This window comes from Zingiber officinale, chromosome 7B, assembly GCF_018446385.1.
Source record: "Zingiber officinale cultivar Zhangliang chromosome 7B, Zo_v1.1, whole genome shotgun sequence".
Lineage (NCBI taxonomy): Eukaryota > Viridiplantae > Streptophyta > Magnoliopsida > Zingiberales > Zingiberaceae > Zingiber > Zingiber officinale.
The window spans coordinates 740823-764404 of NC_055999.1; the positions used below are offsets into that span (position 1 = coordinate 740823).

The 23582-nt window shown below is 38.7% G+C and overlaps 4 protein-coding genes across 9 annotated transcripts in view; 2 read left to right on the plus strand and 2 right to left on the minus strand.

Annotated features, from left to right (window-relative positions):
• The first annotated feature begins 54 nt into the window (after positions 1-54).
• Positions 55-1793, plus strand: LOC122004883 (protein ROH1-like). The gene has a single exon (XM_042559720.1). It carries the CDS (start codon positions 263-265, stop codon positions 1436-1438), a length of 1176 nt encoding a protein of 391 aa, XP_042415654.1. The 5' UTR covers positions 55-262; the 3' UTR covers positions 1439-1793.
• A 2814-nt stretch (positions 1794-4607) lies between these two features.
• Positions 4608-5985, plus strand: LOC122004884 (putative serine/threonine-protein kinase). Its single transcript, XM_042559721.1, has one exon. It carries the CDS (start codon positions 4718-4720, stop codon positions 5885-5887), a length of 1170 nt encoding a protein of 389 aa, XP_042415655.1. The 5' UTR covers positions 4608-4717; the 3' UTR covers positions 5888-5985.
• LOC122004885 lies at positions 5937-9586 on the minus strand. 2 transcript variants are annotated; one of them, XM_042559723.1, is made up of 3 exons: positions 8309-9586; positions 8051-8205; positions 5937-7974 (listed from the first exon to the last, which is right to left on the minus strand). In XM_042559723.1, exons 1-3 carry the CDS (start codon positions 8382-8384, stop codon positions 7633-7635), a joined length of 573 nt encoding a protein of 190 aa, XP_042415657.1. In that variant the 5' UTR covers positions 8385-9586; the 3' UTR covers positions 5937-7632. The 2 variants fall into 2 exon arrangements, with proteins under 2 accessions (XP_042415657.1, XP_042415656.1); XM_042559722.1 differs by having other exon boundaries at positions 8046-8205.
• A 158-nt stretch (positions 9587-9744) lies between these two features.
• LOC122004881 (DExH-box ATP-dependent RNA helicase DExH7, chloroplastic-like) overlaps positions 9745-23582 on the minus strand; it is a 38726-nt gene continuing 24888 nt past the window's right edge. The window contains exons 20-33 of one of the 5 annotated variants that reach the window (XM_042559719.1): positions 23059-23163; positions 21949-22089; positions 20284-20373; positions 20140-20196; positions 19890-19973; positions 16550-16648; positions 16317-16457; positions 16056-16126; positions 15716-15785; positions 13768-13860; positions 12976-13179; positions 11793-11885; positions 10445-10567; positions 9745-10013 (exon numbers count right to left, since the gene is read on the minus strand). In XM_042559719.1, coding sequence (XP_042415653.1) covers positions 9933-10013; positions 10445-10567; positions 11793-11885; positions 12976-13179; positions 13768-13860; positions 15716-15785; positions 16056-16126; positions 16317-16457; positions 16550-16648; positions 19890-19973; positions 20140-20196; positions 20284-20373; positions 21949-22089; positions 23059-23163 — 1452 coding nt within the window. In that variant the 3' untranslated portion in view covers positions 9745-9932. Of the gene's footprint in view, positions 10014-10444; positions 10568-10662; positions 11351-11463; positions 11670-11792; positions 11886-12975; positions 13180-13767; positions 13861-15715; positions 15786-16055; positions 16127-16316; positions 16458-16549; positions 16649-19889; positions 19974-20139; positions 20197-20283; positions 20374-21948; positions 22090-23058; positions 23164-23582 lie in introns of those variants that run through there. The other 4 variants (XM_042559716.1, XM_042559717.1, XM_042559718.1 and 1 more) reach the window with 4 other exon arrangements.

Genomic DNA, 23582 nt, shown 5'->3' on the forward strand with positions numbered 1-23582 from the left:
ATATAGTTGGGAATTATTAAAAGGGTTAAATTTGTGTGGGGCCCGGAGAGGAGGGGACGAGCCCCCTTCCTTAGGCGATAAAAGAGGAGCGGTAGGGTTTCGACGGCATCCGCCATCGTCGTCCTTCTCTTTCTTTCCTCCGTCGATCGATTCATTTTAATTTTTTTTTTTCTTTTGCGTCGGAAATCTTTGCTTCTCCGATTGCGATCGGGGTGAGGGTGATGATTTTCGCCTTGGCGTGTGGCGATTTGGCGGTGTGACGATGCCCACCGCGGACTTCCATGGGTCATCTGCCCCCTTCGCTTTGGCGGGGCGTACGCTCCTGAGCCTTCGCCGTGATCACTCCGCCAATCCGATGGATCGACGCCACGCCGACTCCGGCGAGCAGCGGGAGCTGGACGCTTTCCAGCAACAGGTAGCGGACCTCTTTAACGATCTTGCCGGTGGAGACGACGAGATCTTATCCATTTCCTGGCTGCGGAGGCTTCTGGACACGTTCCTCGTGTGCCAGGAGGAGTTCCGGGGGATCTTATTCGGCCACCGCCGCCCCCCGGCCACGATCGACCGCCTGGTTTCCGACTTCTTTGAGCGCGCCGTGAAGGCGCTCGACATTTGCAACGCCGTGCGCGACGGCATCGAGCAAGTGCGGCAGTGGCGGAAGCACATCGAGATCGTGCTCGTGGCCCTCGATCCGCACCAGCGGGAATTCGGGGAGGGACAGCTCCGCCGGGCCAAGAAAGCGCTGTGCGACATCGCGATCCTCATGCTGGACGAGAAGGACTCCGGTTCCATTGTCTCCCATCGAAATCGTTCCTTCGGACGTAATGGAGGCTCCTCTTACTCGTCAAGCAGCGGGTCCGGTGGCCGCCGCTCGCACTTCCGCTCCCTCTCCTGGAGCGTCTCTCGTTCCTGGTCTGCAGCCCGACAACTGCAGGCCATTGGGAACAACCTATCCGCACCTCGTAGCCATGAGATGGCTGAAACAGCTGGATTTGCAGTGCCCGTTTACACGATCAGCTCAGTCCTCATCTTTGTGATGTGGTCTCTGGTGGCGGCGATTCCCTGCCAAGATCGTGGTCTCCAGATCCACTTTTCCATTCCTCGGGCTTACCTGTGGGCGCCTCCTGTCTTGGCCCTTTATGATAGAATAGTAGAGGAGTCAAAGAAGAAGGAGAGGAAGAATTCTATTGGCCTGTTGAAGGAAATTCACCAGATCGAGAAGTGCGTGCATCACTTGATGGACGTTATAGATGTTACCCAGCTCCCCTTGACAGAGGAGAAGGACATCGAAGTGAGGCAGCAGATGCAGGAGCTGACCCAAGTCCATGCAACCATAAAGGAGTGTCTTGATCCTTTGGAACGTCAGGTCAGGGAAGTTTTCCTTCGGATAGTACGAAGCCGCACTGAAGGATTGGATTTCCTGAAGATTTCTGATTGAGTCATCTCATTGTGGATTTCCTACCAGTGAAATTAAACATGGAACATTGATGTTATATAAATATAGTCATTTTAGATTCGGGTTGCCAAGCTCCATGTGGATGGTCACAGGCTAGTGACAGAAAAACCTGCAAAGGAAAAGAATCAGGAGATAGATGGAATGTTTTCTTCCTCCAATACATCAGCAGGTAACGTCTTGTATCTACCTAAGTGCAATCTGTGAAAGAAACTGATTTGATTTAAGGTTGTTGTTCTGAATATGATTGTGGTTCATTGCTATCTCTTTTGAAATTTGGATTGCTGTATACATCTTTTAATGTGATAGAGGCAGTGCCCCCTGTGAATTTCCCATAGTCCCTTCCATATGTTGAATGATTGTTTACTGGATGCTTTGTGCACAAAGAATTGGTTTTTGTAGAATTCACAATATATGTAGAAAACATGAAATTAATGGTGTGGAAGTTGGGTGAATGTGGTTCAAAAATATAGTGCTGGCTACCTAGTCGCTAGATCGTTCAAAATGTATTATGTTTAGGGTCTGTAATTACATCCAAATAAAAGTACTAATGCATGCATTGTGTTTTAATATGTAGAACACCATGGTGCTTCATGGATTATTTAGTTCCCAATACAAATAGCATCAATGGATTGTCAAATTTTGTTTTCTACAGTGAACTTATCCAAATTATTATTCTCCTTTAACCAGGATTCGTTTCTTGAGTAAGCACTTTCTATAATTTCTTTTCATTGGATTTGGCATCATCCCAGATTTTATGTGGCGTGATTTAGGAAAGCCAATTTGAACGATTTCATGACTAAGATACAAATTTATAAGCCTCATTTCTCTTAAACCATGGTCAAGAAATTGGACTAAGCTGCATAAAAAAAAACTATGTTTTATTTTGTCTTTTTTGGAAAAGAAAAGACCATCAAACTGTTTGCCTATATATATCAGAGCAAGCCCCCCATTTGGCGGACTGGCGGATTTTGTACCAGGACTTTAGCAACAACTAGTAAAGTCTTTATCAGCTTGGTAATAGACATTGTGATGAAGAACTATGGCTTTTAACAAGGAATTAAATTGAAAATGTGCATTTACAGAGGTGGTTAGAATTTCATGTGATTCGGTAAACAAAGTTTACATTCCAGCATATTGTGAAATCAACCTATATGATTTGATAAATTGTGAGCTAATAACTGGATTTTTTGATAAATGGAAAACTTAAATTAAAATGCTCTGAAATGATGGACAGTGAGGGAATGCCCACAATATTTGGATTTGACTAAACCCAAATATTGCAGGTTTTTTAATGAGAGCTGGTAGCTATCATCTTAAATAGGTTGGTGAGACTATGATTTTGAATGAGGAATTAAATTAAAAATGCTTGACATTGTAGAGGATATCTGGCGATTTGTGTAACCAGTTTGTGTTAGAAAATTTCTTCCTTATCTTGTTTACAGTGCAATAGACATGTAGTTTGTTTCCTGATGCTTAGTAACATTTTCACATCTGTTTATTCATTCTGGATTCTTAGTAGAAATTTGATACTTCTATCTTGTGATAGATCAAGTTGAAACATGAGACCATCACTTCTGAGCACTATCCATGTTGTTATGTTCCTGTTATCATAGAAACTAGGAAGTATACTTGATTAGCTAAGAATGATCAGCATCGAAATGCATGCATGTTGATATTTTTATTAAATAAGAACGTAGGATATTCTTGAATTTGTTCATATTGGCAGCAAGCTGATTATGAGAACATGCCAAAAATGCGCTTTGTATTGCGAACCTCCTTACAGCAGTTTATCAACTGAATCTCCTTTTCTTTGATGATGAACTTAAATAGTTAATACATTTAGTGTAGGTAAACTATAGTTGCAATATCTATTTCTTGTACTTGTTCTAAACGACAGTTTTCAAGAATAAAGCTTTCTTATATCTAGCATTTGATATAATGCTGGATGAGAGCTTATAATTGGGATGCCTGATTTCAGTGAGAATAAAAAAGAAATGTCGTAGCCTGACAACATGCTGCTTTTCTTCAGTTTTGTATAGGAGTTATCCATTCTTTAGATTTTAGAATGCTGCTTTTCTTCAGTTTTTTTCTGTCTGCTGCTTTTATTACTTTATGTGAATTATTTTAGGGTGCTAGTTAGCTTGTGATATTTGAATGCCAGAGACAAAAGAAAAAGATTCATAAAATTACATATAAAGTTACGCCATTTATATGCATCTCATAACTTTCTGCTCACTTAAAGTCTTTCTTACGATGTGGTTTAGTTTTAAGTTAAGAACTTTGGATTTGATATTAAGGAAGTTGGTCAAACTACTTCACCTTTGGTAATCTGTCTTGTTTATTAAGCTTTCTATTCTTATTTCTTACTTAAAATGTCATAATGGAGGAAGGTGACATCACGACAGAGAATAAATTTAGTTGTATTTATAAAGCAAGTCCGGTCACGAATATATGAGGTAAGTACTATATGAGGTAGGTTTGATTATATTAGGCGATAAAGACAATGACACTTTCAACCACTTCATCAATTGTTGCAAAAGTTTTTTTTTCCTTTTTTATAAAAAATGAAACACAAAGCCTAGTGCGCATTTGAAATTTACAAAATTTTTAAAAGGGCATCTAACTGTTAGATCAATTTACCTCTTCCTTGAACTACTAGGATGCTAGAACAACATTAATTTCAAAATTAAGTCACTAATGACCGAAACAATTAAGTGGTGGCTCTGTCATTGCATCGGATCAGCTGCCGTGATAGAAAGGATGAGGAACAACAAATTGTGCTGAACGAGCAGCGGAATTTTTCTTTACCTGCACATGCTTTGTCTTGGAAGTTTTTCCCTGGCAATTTCTTGTGGTTCCCTAGGTCTCATCTTTCCATCAGAATTCTAATCCTGCAAAGAAAAAATCATTCATTCGTTTGACCACAGTATGAACAACAACTAGTAGTAAAAACAAGCGTACATTTAAAGCTAGCTAAAACTGAACCTATAATTCATTTTAGTCCTAGAAAGTAGAAGCCATACCAGTTGACTGACGGGCTGTTACTTGTGAGTATTCGGTTAATTCAATTAATTTAATATTAATTCAATATAATTTTTTTATTATTTTAATTCGATTTAATAATAAATTAATTTTAGAACTCACCCTACACGCCGCCGTGGACGGAGTCGCCCTAGTTCTAGCCAAATGGCGCAATCTTCGTCGTCGTCGTCTCCTTACGCAGTCAAACTTTCCACCTCTTGCGTTTCTTTCAAGTAATCGATGCTCATTGCCGATCGTCTTGACCGCCCAAATCGGAGTCCACTGCGAGCGAACATGGAGCCGGCTCTCCAGGCGCTGATCGCCTCCCTAGTCAGTTTCCTCTTCGTCTCCCTCATCTTCGCCGTCCTCGTCCTCATCTGCCGCGACGCCTCTAAGTCCCGCCTTTCCGACGTCGAGGGGGTGCTGGCCCTCCGCTCGCTCGGCCGCACGCGCTCCTTGCACCTTCCCTATGCCGCCGAGGAGAGTAGCGCCTCGTACGACCCGTCCCTAAATGATATCGCCATGTCGGAGCTGGTCGCGGCCACCAGGGACTTCGCGGCGGACGGAATCATCGGCGACGGCAGCTTCGGGTTCGTCTACAAGGCGCGACTGTCGTCGGGCGTTACGGTCGCGGTGAAGCGGCTCTCCAAGGACGCCGCGCACGGCGTGCGCGAGTTCAAGGCGGAGATGGACACCCTAGGGCGGATCCGCCACCCGAACCTGGTGCGCATGCTAGGGTTCTGCGTCGCCGGCCGCGACCGCGTGCTGGTCTACGAGTACGTGAAGCACGGCAGCCTGGACCAGTGGCTGCACGAGGAGGAGGACGACGAGGGGCGTCCGAGGTCGCTGCCGTGGCGGACGCGGCTGGGGATCGTGCGCGGGGTGGCGGCCGGGCTGACCTTCCTCCACGATTGCTGCCAGCCGGCGGTGATCCACCGCGACATCAAGGCCAGCAACGTGCTGCTCGACGAGGGGTTCGAGGCGCGGATCACCGACTTCGGACTGGCGCGGCTGGTGGAGGCGCCCCGCACGCACGTGTCGACGCAGGTCGCAGGGACGATGGGGTACATGGCGCCGGAGTACTGGGAGGGAGCGACCGTGGCGACGGTGAAGGGGGACGTGTACAGCTTCGGGATACTGATGCTGGAGGTGGCGACGGGGCGGCGGCCGAACCTGGGCGTGCGGCAGGAAGGGGGCGGCGGAAAGAAGGAGATGCTGCTGGCGAAATGGGCGCGGGCAATGGTGGAGCAGGGCCGGATCCCGGAGATACTCGACAGCGAGATGGGGAGCGAAGACGTGGAAGAGAGCGAGGTGACGGCGTACCTGAAAGTGGCCTTCCGCTGCACCGAAGACTCTTCCAGGAAAAGGCCCTCCATGAGAGAGGTATTAGCTGACCTAAACCAGTTCTAAATTTCTTTTACAATAAAATAAAATAAAAAAGAAGTAATGCATATGCAAATACTATTGTAATTACTTCCTTCAAAATGAATAATGATGGTTGTCACTCAGATAATTGAAACACCTTAGACAGTAATTGAAAGAAACATTGTTGCAAAAGGAAATCGAACTCAATGCATTTCTTTACTTAATTACTTGTAAGAGTTGATTTGGGAATATACTGGGAATTGTAGAGTAATATCAGCTTCAATCCTTCAACAGACTCAGATGCTTTGCCCACTTTTCTTATCCTTTTAATCCTTCTAATAGCAGTAAGGACCTTCTTGATTCTTCTAGGAAACATTAATGTGCATCCACTACAATGTTCACCCTAGGATTGATGCAGAATTATAGAGCTCCTCTTAGTCTGCTGCCTAGATGACATTGGGACATTCTCCTAATATGAATCAAAAAATTCTTTTTTGACTTGCCCCTTGGCAACCACATTGTTGCTACAAGGCTCATCCTCACTTTTGGTTTGCTAACGAACTGTCTCCTTGCCTCTATGTCAAGGCGAAGGAAGCCTTTCAATTTCAACTTGCTCCTCCTTGATAAGAGGCTCGATGGTGCTCTCCTTGTTGGTAGTGGGAGATGTGGGCAGTTACCCCAAAACTGCCCACTTATCCCATGTTTGCTCCATTATATAATACGTAAAAAAAAAAACAAAGAATAAGAGGTTCTGCTGCTTTCTTTGCAAGAGAAAAATAAATTTTCTCAATTTGAAGAGTTACAATGATTCCTTATCGATCTCGTTCTTCATGCTTGAAGGACGATTATAAAATTGAACAGCCCTTCTGATTCATGAACCAAATCCTCTACAGTTTGGATGTTCTATTGCAAAAAAAGAAAGCAGCAAAACCTTTTTGTTCCTTTTTTTTGGCCGTAATATCTAATAGGGTCGGATACTCAGGCTCGGATGACAGATAAAACATGAGGGTTCAAATCCCCTTCCGTAGTTAGCATCAAAGATCCAATAGATTCCGCCATTGGTGCAGCGGAATGGAAGCTTGAGTTATCAACTTCTAACTCCTTCCGTGCCCGTCTTCCAATGCTCCATTTTTTGTCGCTAAGATGATGAGTTCAAAATTTCAAGTGACTCCACTACTACACTTGACAACAATGACCCAATATATTCCACCGTCGGTGCAGCAGAATGGATGCTTGAGTTTTCAACATCTGACTCCTTCCTCGACAGACTTTGATGCTCCATGTTCTCTAGCAGGGGTGATGAGTTCAAAATTTCACTCGAGTTCATTACCATAGTTGGCATCAAAGATTCAATAGATTCCTCGATGGTGCAGCAGAAGCAGAATGGAAGCTTGAGTTTTCAACTTCTGACTCCTTCCTCGGTGGGCTCTGATGCTCCATGTCCTATTGCAGAGGTGATAAGTTTAAAATTTTACTCGAGTCCATTACCACAGTTGACATAAAAGATGAAATGGATTCCAGCGTTGGTGCACAGCATAATGGAAGCTTGAATTCTCAATTTCTGACTCCTTCCTTGCCGAACTCTGATGTTCCATTTCCTGGGGTGTTATGTTCGAGCTTTCGTTCGAGTCCACCACCACAGTTGGTGTCCAAGATGGTGCAGCAGAATGGAAGATTGAGTTTTCAACTTCTGACTCATTCTCCCTTTCTGGTGGCAGACGCGATGAGTTTTAAATTTCCATTGGCGCAGCAGAAAGGAAGCCTGATCTCACTTCTTCTGACACTTCAACTCATGGCTCTGCTGTTTCATTTCTAGTCGCACAGTCAAGGAGTTTGAAATTCGCATTGGCACAACAGAAAGACAGCTTGAGTTCTTCACTTCCGATTTCTGAATCATTTGAAGCACCTTGGTGCTCCGTTACTGATGGCAGAGGCGAAGAATTCAAAATTTTCGTTGGCACATCAGAAAGAAAGTTTGATTTCTCTACTTCCTTCTCCTTCCTCTCCGGGCTCTGCTGCCGGATTCCGGGTGGCAAAGGGCATGAACTTAAAAATTCCGGCAAAGGCAGCACCAAAGGGATCGCATTGGGCAATTTATCACGACCGCCTGCTACTACATCCGCACGGTCATCCTGAAAGATCAAAAATCAAGGAAAAACTGCATGAAAGACGTCATTTTATAGAGAAGGACTCGAACAAAAACCTGATGAGAAGTTTCTTCTTTGTCTTCTGCAACGGGTTCCAACGGGTTCTCCATCTCCATCGCCCTGCTAGTAGAGAGCCACGGAAGCCTGTAAATCCGTCCACCATGTCCACAGTAACGTTCGGCAGAATCCTTGCTCCCGAAATCCATGTCCCATGAACTGCGCACAGAAAGCAATGGACGAATAACGAACAACTATACGACGAAGGAGGAAAAATACAGGAAAATTAATAATCACCGGATGAGAGATCGGTGACGGATACCTTCTGCTTCGAGGGAGCGAGGCGAACGGCGATCGAGGTGGAAGCGGCTGATGCTGGGGTGATCCAGGCACGACATGACAATTGGGGTGCCGACCGAAGAGGATCGAACGGTCTTCGAGGGCTGGCGTTGCCTCCGGCAGCAGATGTTGGCACCGGAGGGACGGGGAGGCTGAGGAAGATGTGCAGGATGCTGCCACCTTTCTTGAGGACAGAAAGAAAAGCATTCTTGGACTCGCCAGTCAATCCCTTGTCGTCCGCCGTGAGGGCGATTCCTAGGGTTTGCTTGGGGAAAAAAATAAAAGAGGAAAGCTCCTTGTTTTCCCCTTTAAAACGAAGAGTGCGACCGGTGGGGACACCTCTGTAACGGCTAGTTGAGCTGAGCCGTGACCTAATTCAATGACTAACTTAAATGGTGCAGAGTCAACTTGGTGCAAGGTCATTGTGACTCACTTAAATGTTAGAATCCAGACGATCGCAAGGTCAACCTAGATTTTAATGTACATTCATGGAAATTTTATTAGGTCGAACCTCCTCATGCTCCATTTGTACATAACGGAATTGAACGACTTCGAACAACCTTATCAACAATGGGTATCGAAATGGCCCAGGGCAATGGTTAGATCTGAATTCAGACGAGATCCTTTGGTCCCGATCTATGTTGGTCCGCTCTTGAATCAGAGACAAGGATTTGAGAGATTCAATGATCTCCATCTATTTAGCAAGTGGATATTATAAAATCTCCAATCATTATTATAATGGATCAAGACCTGATCTACTAAATACGGATCATAGATCCGCTCATCTAAATTAAAGGCAAAGCATGAGGTGATTGAGAGTGGTACGAAGTCTTTCATTCATAATAAATGATGAATCATTTTGGATAAAGGCGTTATCTCAATATACAGATGCCATTTCACTCTCAGTTCATTTTTTCTGAATTTAATAAATAATTTGTGATGATCGTTTGGGTTTTTTTTATGCCTATAAAGTTTTATAAAACAGTACACCATAAATGTGGAAATTTAACTATAGGAGTTATTTTCAAATATAAAAAATTGTCATTTCATATTTATTTCGTCGGGAAGATTTTTTTTCTCCTTACGGTCTTTTCTTTATTGATATAAAAATTATCTTTTTAAAAAATTAAAGTTTATTTTTTAGATGGAGAATCTTATGTATGATTGGTTTCAGTCATGGGGTCTTTTTCTTGACGTGTACCCAACAAATATTAAAAGTAGACTAGTTTTTATTTAAGCTTGTAGAATGACATATAGGACCAACCATACACAATACGTATAATGCACAAAAACGGGCATGAATATATAAGCTCATTTTCATTCCAAATAGATGTTCAATTAACTAGTTAAATTATGCATTTGAAATATTTACTGAAGAAGTCAATATGCAAATTCATATATTTCCAAATAGATGTTCAATTAACTAGTTAAATTATGCATTTGAAATATTTACTGAAGAAGTCAATATGCAAATTCATATACCAGTAAAGGCAATACATATTCAATATGCAGTTTCATGTAACAACAGTGTCAGTAAATACTATGGAGTTTCATTTATTACCAGTGGAAGCCCGCGTCTTGAACATTAGATTAGAGTATACCTCATTTTAGGTCATGCAATCTTTCTCTTCCTCCAGCAACAAGTGAACAATTGATTTGACAACTTCATTTGTTGCAAATATAGCACTCTGGAAACAAAATTGACACTGAAATCAAGGTCATTTGACGACTAATTCAAGATTTACAACAAACATAAAACGACCATCCAATCATCAATTTAGAGTTGCATAAAATATGACAAACAAGCAGGTCATTTGACCACTTCATTTTTTGCGAACTTGGCAGCCTGGAAACAAATTTGACACTAAAATCAGGTCATTTGATGAAAAGTTAGTTAATATGAGTTACTTGAGTTTAAAAAATAAATGCCGCATACACGTGTTTAACTTAAATTTGGGCTTCATCATAAACATATGTTAACAATGTGCCAGTTACATATATCCATTCGGTGACAGTTAGAAATAACTAAACAGGGAAGCAATACAGTTGCAAAAACAGATAAATATCAATCTCTTTGGAAGAACAAACAAAAACTGACAGAACTTGAAGTGCAAGATACCTCAGGTCTTTTGATTAGTTCCTTTAGAACTGCATGGAGCGTTACACGCAATTCCTTAAATAGAACAGCAGTCCGTGCAGGAGCAGTCAATTTTAACCAGCCATCTATAACAACAAGCCCAGCCTGTAAGCAGGAATCCAAATGTCACTCCCTATTTCATAAAGAGGATAATGGAAAACTGGCAGCAAGAGGTACAGTTTCCCACCAGTCCATGAGTTTATAGTATGGAATATTATTTTGTATTTCAAGCACTGATTAATCCACAAATGGTAATAACCACCCGCCAGTTGTACACTCATAAAAGAAAGCAGACAACAATGACCTCTATATGAACCCGCCAACAAAACCAATGTGAATCTTCCATTGAGTGGGAAACTTCCCCTATTTGCATGATTACACTTTATGGATGATTAGGAATGGCTTCCGTAGAGTATGAAATAAGAAAAATGTAAGTTGATTTGAAAATGTTTGAAGATGTAAAGATTCCATAATAGACAAGTTGAACCAATTGGGAGTAATGAGGGGGAGGTAGAGGAAATTTAATGAAATTTTAGCTGAAACAACTGAAAGATATTCAAATCATTTACATGTTTCTGTCAAACTTGAAAGGAAATAATAATTCAAACCAAGATTTGAAATCTTGAGGTAAGTTTGTGTTTTGGTCCTTAGCCGACTCAAGGGGTGCCGCCTATGTAGAGTATTGGTGTTGGAGAGTGTGCCTAAACCAGAAGAGGAGGAGAAAGAGGAAGGAGGAACAAAAGAAGGTCCAGTCCATCGCAAACGTTTGGGAAAGAGTATATTTACCTTTCGAGGTAAGAGGAAGGAACGTACAAACTTGGAAGCCTCCATGGTCTCCAGAATAACCAAAGGCTTCTGCAACCTTTGGTGTTTCGAGCCTTCTACAGCCTCCAAAATGTCATGGAATTGCAATTGGGCCAAGGAAGAGTAGATCAAGCACAAAGAAGCCTTGCGTAGGGCAGTGTAAAATGATGAAAGAATCACAGAACAGAGGAACTCACTTGGTGCATTGCAGAAGAATTATGAAACAATGAAACACGTGCTCAAGTGGCTCGTGTGCCCTAGGTATCCCACCTTGTGCTCGTGGCAGACTTGCACCATTAAGGTGTTTTGTCAGTCTTAGACTTTTTACATGCTTGTCGGAGAATAAAAATAAATGTTTTGCCCGTGTTAACCCACATGGAACCAAATGTTTTTCTGGTGTCGACTGGCAAAGAATAAAATTTCAAACACTATGCAAACTACATAAAAAAAGAAAGCAAGAATTACATAGAAATAAAGGAACATGCAAAAAGTTATATTGTGTTCTCTACAAAATGTGAAGTCTCACCTGATGTTGGATAACCACAGATCCCCCAAATAGAAGGAGAGAATAAGGGGAGATGACGCTAGTGTCTCGTAGAAATATCTTGCTAGTCTCAACCTATCGAAATAAAATCAATTATCTTTAACAAAACTAGAGTATAAAACATCAACCAAGAAAAAAAAATCACCCTACTGTGCAGTGGAGGCTCATTTTTTTTTCTTCAGATCAGATTTCAGTACGAGTGCTTATCTAAGAGGAAATACTGAAAATAATGGAAGAGAATCTACAGAGGATGTCATCACTAACAGATTTAAGATTTTCCACAAAACATCCCTTCAATTTATGCAAGGTGATTCTTCTTCTTACAAGATAAAACTGGATCTTAGATGTACCAAAAGGTCCATACTACAATGAACAAAATCATCAAAGTGAGGAATAAAATATGAACACAGTTTATATGCAAGTTGGAGACAAGCAAAATGTCCTCGTGTCTTTCTTCTGACAATAGAAGCTTCCCAGACTACTGAAATGGAAACAAACAAAACTTGGTAAACCTCTCTAAGAACAATGTTGACAAGCTGTGATTCTCAAATATTTTTTTGAGGTCAAGCACATGAATCCAGTAATTGAACTTTATGTAAGGTAATTCCAGTAGAGTTTTCCTTGGTCTTCCCCAATCCAAATGCCTTCAACAAGTCTATTCCATTGAACTTGTCTAACTACATAATCTATAAGTTGTCTAACATGTCCATAACATCTTTATGTATCTTCTCACATTTTATCATTCATTAGAGTTGTACCAATTGCTCATGAAATATTATTATTTCTAAACTCATATATAGTTATATATATTGAATCTTGTTGTATTCAAAACTTAAAAAGAGATTATTCTAAGATTTGAAATGATAAATGCTAACCAAGCAGAATGCCGCAATAAACTTTCAGAATAAGTACTTCTAAATTTATTTCATTTATCATACAATTGTCCCCTTTTTTTTCATAACAAAAGAAAGACAGTGGCCTTGATTTGAAATCTAGCAGACCAAGAAACACTAACTAGTTGTAGTTCATCGCTGTGCTATATACTCAGCATTGAGAAGCAATCATCAGAAAGATTCCAAAGACAACCAACAAAGCACATACTACTGAGCATTCCTTTAACAACCAACAAAAAAAAAACTGAAGAGAAGCAAATTTAAGGAACCACCTTTTCAAGGAAGACAAAAAATGGATATCTAAAATGTTCCACGCTATAGTTTATGGAAGAGGGATGAATGTGAACTTCTCTCCTTCCATCGTATAATACCATCTGATTCTTCACATTTTGCAACTTAGTGTTAGATAAAGCTGAATTAACAATGCCTTCTTTGGTAGCAGCAACATTAGGATAGAGCCCTGCACATATAATGGACTGCCACAGGCCATATAAGAATATTGAGAGTTCAAGTGAATAGACTAATGGGAATTAGTTTGCCACAAGGAACAAGAAAGACAAAGAACAAAAATGAAGATGATTCATACTACAATTGAAGACTAATAATTGAAGTGAACAAAGCAACAAGCTAATTCGAGTTAAAACCAAAGAACCAATACAGAGAGAGCTAATTCATTAATTTTTCTGTGTATTTCAGAAAATATTGAAAAGTGGCCCTCTCAACATTCTACATAGGCGAGAAGGAGCCAACTTTATGTGACTATTATCTTTGATAAAAGAACAGATCAATATTGTTATATATTCTTCTATTTTTTGTGTTTTAGGCTTTACCTCATGAGATCTATTGTTTTCAATGCATTACTATCTCTTTGCTATTATAATTTTTCCAGGTGGAAATTTAATACTGCAAGAAATTTCTTTCACGAGACCATAACCATAACTAATTATAGTGCACAAGAATGATGAAAAAGACAAACATGCTGATCATCTGATATTAGGTTACTAAAAGATTCAATTAACAGAAAGCCCTGTTTACATGCATCAGGGATGGAAAAGAACAATTACCTTAATGAGTGATGCATGATTAGCATACAAGTTAAACGGTTGAGACATGTCAGCAAGCCAACTATCAAGCCTCTCTCTCCTTCTCGCATCACTCTGTTCATAGAATTGCATTAGCAAACAAATAAAACTATTGAATTTGGTGCAATAATAAAAGAACTAGTAAAACAGTTATTCAAGTAAGATACGTAGATGCAGAGAAAGAAGATATTTCATGCAATAGCTAAAAATAATGTAGCAAAGTTTGTTGGAGATGGGAACTAAAAGGCTGTTTCTCATTAGTTTTGGCATATCAAATGACTTCATAGCGGCATGGATGATGTATGGAGGAACATAATCTGGTCTTCTTGATCAAGAATCGAGGCAAAGGTCTTCACTTGGCTTACACTTCATGGTAGATTAAACGCCAGAGATGTTATGTGGTGAAAGCATGTACCCATTGCAGATTTCTCGTGTCCTGTGTTCTAATGGTGTGGATGAAACAATTCACTCTCTTCATTTCTTGCCTATGAGTTCAAGCAGACTGGAAATGGATCCAAATTTTTTTTTTTACTTGGACCGGACAGATTTCAGGAGAGCGTCTTCCATAGTAAGAGAATCAGCTAGTTCAAAAGAGAAGAAAACTCCTAAACACAGTTATGCAGCCTTGGCTTCACTGTGTCTGGAGACTTCATTACGCAAAGATCTTCAACTTCAATGCTGGGTATCTATATCACATGTGAACTGATACTTTAGGTCAGTGAAGGGTTCATTACCTAATGCTGTTAAATTGAAATACTATCATCTTATGACACACCTACAATACCTCGTCCTCAATTTAGTCTAACAACTAAATGTTTCTATTCTACATTCTCCTCTATGTATATTTATGTAATATGTAATATGTGGGTATTAATAAAAGAACCTTTATTCACTGAAATCCCTTTTTTAGAAAAAGAAATTCATGATAAATCTCAAATCTAAAACTACAATCGCAGTAAATCCACTAGACCAAAATATCTATTAGTCTAATATCACTACTATATCCCCTCAACCTAGAGCGTAGATACTATATCTAAATAGTTACCAAACAAGAGATGTAGACTAGGACTATTATGAAATGAATACATAATATTCACACACAAGCAAAACAAGCTTAAGTTAATGGAGCCACGTAGTCAATGATCCCACAAACCCAAATTAAAAGTTTCTCAAAATAGTTGATGCCACACGTAGATACTGAAATCACGAGTAGAGGTTGCTAGTGGTGGTGCCCACATCCATATGAGGTGGTTGAGTTAAGATGCAAACAAAGATTGGTAGTGGTGGTGCTTGCGTCCGCGTGAGGTGTGGTCCTAAACAGGCTATTAAATCACGAATAGAGGATGATAGTGGTGGTGTTTGTGTCCACGAAGCGAGGGCATTAGCAGGCTATCATATTGACAATAGATGACGGTGTTGGCGGTCCTCAAAACTATCATAGGCAAATGATCAAGTTGAGTAGCAATTGGTTGTGGCAATACTCTCCTCCACCTGGTTCCAATATTGAAAAGGTAGAGGCATGTTCTCCTTTCACCTGATTTCAACATTTTTCAGATCTTTAAAGGAAAAGTCCCTGCTCTCTGATTCCCAGGATCTCCTTCACCTACTTAACGAACACAAAAAGCTCACCTTCTTGAACAGAAAGAAGATATTGTTAGAACTACATATATGGGTTTACACCCACTAGACGAATAACCCTAACAATCAAATATCTTTTCTAGTTTCGAAATAGTGATAAGGACAAAGATAATGTACAGGAAAAAAATAGAGAAAATACAAAGGCTGATGGGCAGTGTGCTAGTTGTACCAATCCCAATACTATATGAGACTATGCCTAGACAGTATGTCAGTATTATTGCCAATATTGAGCTGAGATTTTAGATAAAAACAGCAATTGATCATAGCTTAAAATATTGGACCGAGAACTTACTTGGAAATGCTTTGGCAAATCAACAAGCCTGATATCTGCTAGCAAGCACCCAAACTGTACTCGCATATCCCTGCCAAATTGATTCCCATGTCATAAAATCCTCCTTGTTAGTTAATAAAAGTGAGCTAAGGGCATTTTGATCGTGTTGTTTGTGTTTGTTCATAGAATGTGCGGAAACTAAGGCCGTTATCATAGAAGATAAGATGACTCAAGACATGATTTGAAGAATCACAGAGAAAAAAACATTACAAATTGATAAATCTTTTGCATAAAAAGGAGAGAATGCAGAAAAATCAAAAAGAAAATTCTATGAGTAACTAATCCTTGATTAAAGAATCACCTTATCATGTACATTACAGCACTGTTCAAGAAAAAAGAATGACAAAATTCTTGGGCAGATCTTGCACCATCCTGCAATGCTGTGAACATTCAGCAAATGCTATACTGAAGTTATTTTCAAAGAATATTAATGTCTAGTAGTAAAGTCTGGATGCATTCAGACTAGTGAGTGTGATAAACCTGTTTCCATTCACTAACAGAAGAGATAACAGAACAGGTAGATGGGATTGGAATTTGTTGGAATATAAAAAGATAACTTGACCTGATGCAATATTCTGGCCCATTTATTATATGCAATAATCATTAAGAGATGGTCTGATTGTCTAAAACTCTCATCCAAAGCAGATTTATTGTCAAGATTGCTACTTAATAATAATAATTTTGCCCGCTCTACGTTTTGTTTCTGCAGCATAAACAAATTAGGCATTAACATAAATTTAAACAGGAATCTGTGTTTCAAAAACATCATCCAGTCATATGAAGATATAAATATACCTCATCTTTAGGATACACAAATGGGAACTTATAACTTAAAAAGGCTGCAAGTGAAAGAATTGGTGATAAGCAACCAAATATTGCACCATACAACATCATCTGCAAAAACACATTTGCAAGGGTCTTAATAATTTGAGTAAATTTACTCTTTAAATCTTTGCATAGCATTTGATGTCTAAGCAAGATCAGCATGACGAAATAAATAAGAAAGACAAGACAACAAAATCAGTTGATACTGATAAGGAATATCCCAACTGAAAAGTATTGACAACCACTTATTCAATTTTCCTGAGAAATAGAATTTCCCAAAGATTGAAGAGAAGTTTGAAAAAACACACTCAAATACCAATGCAGATAGTTAAAAACTAATGAGTTTACAATAGAAAATTGATGAAATTCATTTAAATTTGAATAAATATAGAACAAACATAAATGAAATGGACTTAAACTTTGGTCAAACTAAGATAGCTTTGAAAAACTGGATCAATTTAGCTTCTCCTTTAATCCCAGCTTCATTCTTGGAGAACTAGTACAGGAAGAACGGAACTTTTATTCCCTTAAAAAATTGCCTTGCTTTGCCACAACTCTAAATTCACCACACTACATGAGTTATTCATCGAATGTTTTTATCTGAATCGAGAGAGACTATTAAGGATAAGGTAGAACACAATAATTTCCATCATGAAACTGGCCTTTAACTAAAAACTAGCTAGTGACCCAACCAAACCAAATAACATTAAATATTAAACAATAAAACTTTCATTAAAAATATAATGTGATTTAATAATCTATAATAAAAATATGATTATATTAATGGTTCTAATCTATTTTTTGTATTTATTAATTTTTATACTGATAAATGGCATGTAATAAACATTCTTAAAGATTTTAGGACATCTATTAAAATCTCATATATGAAATTGTTTTTTATATCTTTCTCATTTTTTTTTTCTTTTTTATGCTGATTCTGATTTTAGTGATCCTACTGATCCAATGTGATCCATATTTAGATTATTTGACTGTCCAATCCTAACCTTGATGATTATTTTGCTAACTACAGCTAGGACATCTCTATTAGCAAGTTCTTGGCGCCCTTATTTATCATACCTAATCTCTAAACAAATGATGATCAATGCACCATCATGCAAACACAACACACATTAATACTTTATGGTTGGGTCAGTAGCTGTTATATCAAGGCCGTATTGAACCAACCTAATATAGATCCAGAATTGTACTCTGAGTGTGGGCTTGAGTTAGGCCTCTATTGAGGCCCAAAGAGGATTCAATTTGGTTACCTAGAAGATAACTAAACCATGGTTTAAAGTGTCGTGCCGAGACGGGCGAAATGGGCGAAACATCTTGTTTCGCCCGTCGACCGGCATCAGCACGACCCCGGCATCAGACTCACGACTGTTGCGACATGTTGCGCGACCCCGTGGTTGTAGCGAAGGGGTCGCTTGAACAACAATAGCGGAGGGGTCACATAACCCTTCCGCTGCCACGGCGGAGGCATCGCGTGACCCTACGGCCGCAACAGAGGGGTCGCACAACCACCACGGTCGCACCGAAGGAGTCATGCGATCCCCGCGACCATGGTTGAGGGGTCGCGCAACCCAACAGTAGCGCTGAAGTCGCGTGAGCTCGTGAGTGTTGTCGGATTTCAGATTTTTTTTAATTAAACTTAGGTTAATTATTTTAATCAACTCCTAGCTATGATGAAGATAATCTAAAAAAACTTTCTTAAATCTTAATAAAATTATCTAATTAATTTTATATTTTATTTATTTTAATTTAAAATTTATAATAAAATTTTTATTTATTTATCTATTTTCATATCCTTTCCTTTTTTAAAGATTATTTTTTATATTGTTTATTTTTTAAAAATATTTATGTTAAATATTTTATTTTTTAATTAATATAGTTGATATTTAAAAACTATTAAAACTATAACGGCACGGCATGATACGGTACCGAAACCGTATCGTTCCGGTCCAAAACCGAAACCTTGACACGGGTCGAAATTTTAAACCTTGAACTAAACCCTCCTAAATCTTTGGTTTGAATGATGATGTCCCAATCATCATCTTGCCCTATAGCAATCACCTTACCCATCCACAAATTCCTAATGAAAACACAGGTAGAGCATTGAATGTTACCAATCAAAACAAAGCTTAAGTTTGCTAACTGATAATAAACTCTAATGGAAACATAGTTACAAGAGAAACATTCCAAACGTTAACCCCATGAGCAAAATGCATTGACCATAGTAACATTAGTAGGACATACTGATAGTGTGAAAAAGGTAGAAAAAGATGTTTGTCAGAAATGTAATTAGAGGTCCATTAATTAGACAACCATGTATCTAGAATCTAATGAGATGATTTAAATGTATGGGATAAGCAGAAAATGGATGTGCCACCATGAATCATAAAAAAGTCAAGCTAGGACCAGGCAATGGTGACAACTTAAAATTGAAGGAAGCAAGAATATTCCTAAATAGGAACTGCAACGATGGAACTAAAGCCAGGGTGGCTTTGAGCTGATAAACCATCCTAAGAGCATGAGGCATCATTTATCTAGGTCATACTAGCTATGTGTAAATGATTGACAGGTCCGTAGCAAAGGAGAGAACAGCACATTCTGGCATGTCCAAATTTTCCCAGAATAAAACCACTTGGGATTATGATCGCTGCAACCTTGCTAATGACCTCCAACACTGTGAAATTCTCCTGTTCCGGCAACTGCGAGATCCCAGGATGATATCAAGTGACAGTAGGGTGCAGTATCGACATGTTCATATCTAAAACGGATGAAATACATGAGCCTCCTAAAGTCAAGTGAGAGAAGTTCAATTCTGAAGTAATAACATAGAACATATCAGTGAGGATCTTATTAAAGTGATCCTGCTTGAACCTAACATCTAATGCGGCCTAGAAGACATCCTTGCCTAGAATCAACCTGTGTGCTTCTTCATCTTCAACTATTGCAATTGAAACAGATTAATAATCATGTCAGTTGTATTGGTTTTTGGTTTAGTGGAGTTTTTGGTCAGCAGTTATTTAAATCCGACCCCTCTTATTACTAATCCCTTAGCTTTGTCACTTCCTCAAAATTTATGGTGTATGAATATATAGAAATATAGATGTAAATATATAATGTGTATGAATATAAATGTAAAATTATAATAGTAAGTAATACATTTAAGGTGGACCTCATAATTGTCCATAAGTTAGCACATGCCAAAAGAATAAATCAGCCTCAATATATGACAATGGAATATTGGATGAATGTGATACATCAATGATTCACATAACAGCACAGTTGCATGAATGTGCACCTTTCCAATCAATACATCCACAGGAAGCTTTGCCAAATGAGATCCAAGAGGTGTTAGCTCCTCATTTTCATTCAACGCCCCAACCTAGACAAACCCAAGATATGAAAACAAAATTATGTTAACAATTTTGTGTAAATGGAAATGATATTATTTCATTTGATGTTACTACTGAACCATGAACCACAATTCAATTGGTTATTAAATTGCATTTATCGATGATATAAAAGCAATATGGCAGCCATGACAGCACCTTATACAGCACGTCCAGTGCAGAACAAATAACATCTTCATGTGGAGGTTCTATAGCCTGTAAAACAGAATGTGCTTTCAGATTTACGCCAAGAAAACATTCCAAGTAGGAGAAAGGTCACATATGGTTTCTAATAAGTATTACCTGCAATAGAAATGCTTTTATATCTCCCAATGAAAGAGACTTTATTTGAAGACACAACTCTGTCAATGGCATCCTCACCATCTCAGGTACCTATCAAAAGTAAGTTCCTACAAAATTATATTCCTTTCGACAAAAGAATAGTAAGGATAAAACATGGAGAAAAGAAATCTCTGGACAAAACATCAGCAGAACTTGTTAACGAACTAAGTAATTTAGCTAACTGAAGATGCTTCAAATAAAGGAGAGCTCTTCTACCACACATCACTCATACTAAAGCTCTACCACATACGAGGCATCTTCCACTAAAGTAGTGCATCCTTGACTTTATCCTCGCGCAAAGCTACATCAAATTCTGCAAAGACAGCCAGCAATCCACAACTCTGCAATATCACCATGGATCACAGCAAAGTGCATTTCAGTCTTCTACCAACAACTCAGAACTAAGAAACTAAGTCATTCTTTTAAATAGGCTGGTTGCTGCTTCCTAATACCTCTTATTTGACTCAGTTTATAATAGAAATGTGTTCTCCTGACTCCTAGCTCAGTATGGAGACATCACTTCATGTTCTAAGTTGGTAAGTTATATGAGGTATCACTTATCCCAAAACTCTATGCTGTTAAGTTCAAATCTATACTTGTATATTGATAACACTGGCCCTGAATTGGATAGGTATACTAGATTGAATTGGACCAAGCCTAACATGTAGACTTCTAAGTTAGCAAGTTGGTGTCCACCAAATGACATTATCAAGTGGCAATATGCAGTCAAGGGAATTAGGTGTCATGACAATGCAAGTATGAATTTGGTCACATGCCCCCGGGGAAAAACTCCTCCCACCCCCTAGCCACTTGGCGGTAGGCTATAAGCCGACCCTATGATTTACCTCCCTTCACATAGCATCGGGATGGGCTGTGAGGAGCGCCTGGGGTGAGCATATAACCTTTGCTACAAAAAGTATGAATTTGTTCTCCAATAAGTTAAAGTAAAATAGTTTTTTGTTTATCACTGACAGGATATGAAAATCAGACCTGCCAAGGTTCAAAAATGCAACAAACCACCAATAAATACCACCCATATGCTACCATGAGGGATCGTTTTAACAATCCAATTCAGGCAATACTAGTGTCAGTATGGTACAATATGGTACCCATTCTAATTCATGCACTCCCAACCCTCTGAAACACATTTCTCAAATCTCTCTCAAGTGAGAATAAACTATAATCTCTATATGTTCATCTTATATACAATCTAGATTTATGACTTTCTATTCTGATGCATAAAAATGCAATTTCAAATGAGAAAAACACTTGGCATTGACCTAACTGAGCCATTGTGTACCAATTTATACTGAGTTTTCACACGGTATAGAGGATTGATCTGATCCAGAATCAAAAGTTTCACAAGACTGAGAATATCAATGTTGCATGTTTATGCATCTGTTTCAGTTGCTTGTTAACAAGAATCATTTAAAAGATAGTATAAACATCAAAATAAAATAATATGATCAATCTGTAGCACGCACATGATTTGTATCCTATACATAGTCTCAAAAAATGCACTAACAGGTTGAACATTTATTATTAAACTTTTAAATTTCCGTCTGGTGGAACAGAAAGGAACAACGCATAAGTAAATTAACTCTTCAATATAATGCAAGGAAAAACCTGAAAGGAGCGCATAAGTTTCTCATATCTATGGCGTGTGTATAAGCAAAAACAGGTTCCAGCTTTCACACGTCCAGCTCTTCCTCGACGTTGTTTTGCATTGGCCTTAGATATCCAATCCTCTACCATGCTTGACATTTTCTGCAACATGCATTATTGCTTATACAAAAGAAAACTGATAAAGATGCTTAACTATCTTTCTTAATCAGCTACCCTGATACTATGACTTTTCATTTATTCCTTCCATACCAATGTCACTGACCAGATGGCCTAACATCAACACTCGAAGTCAGATAGCAATCCCCCATTAATCATGTAAAACTTTTGGAAACCTCCATGTCAAGAAACCAGTTCAGGGCTATGGATCTTATTATGCCATTGATTTCAACAAACAAGATCCAAATAATTGAGGTTATCGACATGGTCTTACAACGGTTATCAAAACCTAAGAAAAAGTTCATTGCTTGCAGATTTTAGGTTGATCATTTGCAATATTTTTGCACAGGTTATGGTCCAAATTCAAATTAACAATAATTACCATAAAGGGTAATTTCCATTGGATGAAGTTTTAAAACAGCCCAATCACTTCAATCCCCCTACCAAAGAACAAAATATATTAACAGCACATAAGAAGACACATTAATTAACCTCAAAAAGATAACACACAAAAAGTATGATAGATTACCATCTCTAGCCACCCAAACTCCTTATTGTAACTCTAGCAGAAAATAAAATACACATAAAAAACATCCCGATGAAATTCCCTTCATTACTATGAGAACATTTATAATGAACATTGCTTATAATCTGCTGTGCTACCAAATAGCTATGTACATGCTACAAGAAGATCATCATATGTAACAAGAAGATGCTCATGATAGCTTAACTCTGAAATTCATCAGACTATATTTAACAATTCCCATTGTCTCATTTTAATTTTCAAGTTTTCATGGATTATAATCAAGTGTTGGCATCTCATTTTAACTTTCAACTTTTGTCCTAACCAGGATTCAGAGTCAAAAATAGCTCAAACTACAGACAAAAAAGGGATAACCATTCACAACCTTGATATAACTTATTCATAGCCTGAAAGAATAAGAAACATCAAACCTTTTGAGCATTATAACGCATCTCTTTATGCTTTCCCACATCAACCACATAGATCACATCATCAATTGTTATACTAGTCTCTGCAATATCTGTAGCAATAATAACCTGGAAAAAAATTAATAAGGTTGAAAGTCAACAAAGGATATCACCAAATCGAGTGAACCAGAGTGAAAGCAATGTGAGAAAAGCAAATGAAAAATGAAAGTGCAAATTAGCTTTAACTTACAACTATGTGGTAAGTACCAACAACAACAATCATGAATACATTTGCAAACACATCAGAACAGGACTCTGGCACTTGACACAAGTGGCACAAACATAGGAGACGGAAGAAGTTTGAAATTAGAAGTCATTCTTGTGTTGTAGAAGTGGATTTACTATATGTTTATGGTTGTAGTAATGTAGTTAGTTCTTGGACATTGAACCCATAATATAGATATGGAAAAAAGTAAAGTAGTTGAAGTTCGTCTAGTTCTATCTGTTATAAGATCTTTGAGTTTTCTCTTGGTGAACTGATCATCTCC

Excerpts from the sequence above, each read along its gene's own strand:
- LOC122004883 (XM_042559720.1), top strand. The coding sequence starts at position 263 with ATGCCCACCGCGGACTTCCATGGGTCATCTGCCCCCTTCGCTTTGGCG.
- LOC122004885 (XM_042559722.1), bottom strand. The coding sequence starts at position 8,532 with ATGCTTTTCTTTCTGTCCTCAAGAAAGGTGGCAGCATCCTGCACATCT. Across the intron at positions 8,206-8,308 it reads TCGCTCCCTCGAAGCAGAAG|TTCATGGGACATGGATTTCG; the intron begins GTATCCGTCACC and ends TTCTGTGCGCAG. Across the intron at positions 7,975-8,045 it reads AAGAAGAAACTTCTCATCAG|GATGACCGTGCGGATGTAGT; the intron begins GTTTTTGTTCGA and ends TTGATCTTTCAG.
- LOC122004884 (XM_042559721.1), top strand. The coding sequence starts at position 4,718 with ATGCTCATTGCCGATCGTCTTGACCGCCCAAATCGGAGTCCACTGCGA.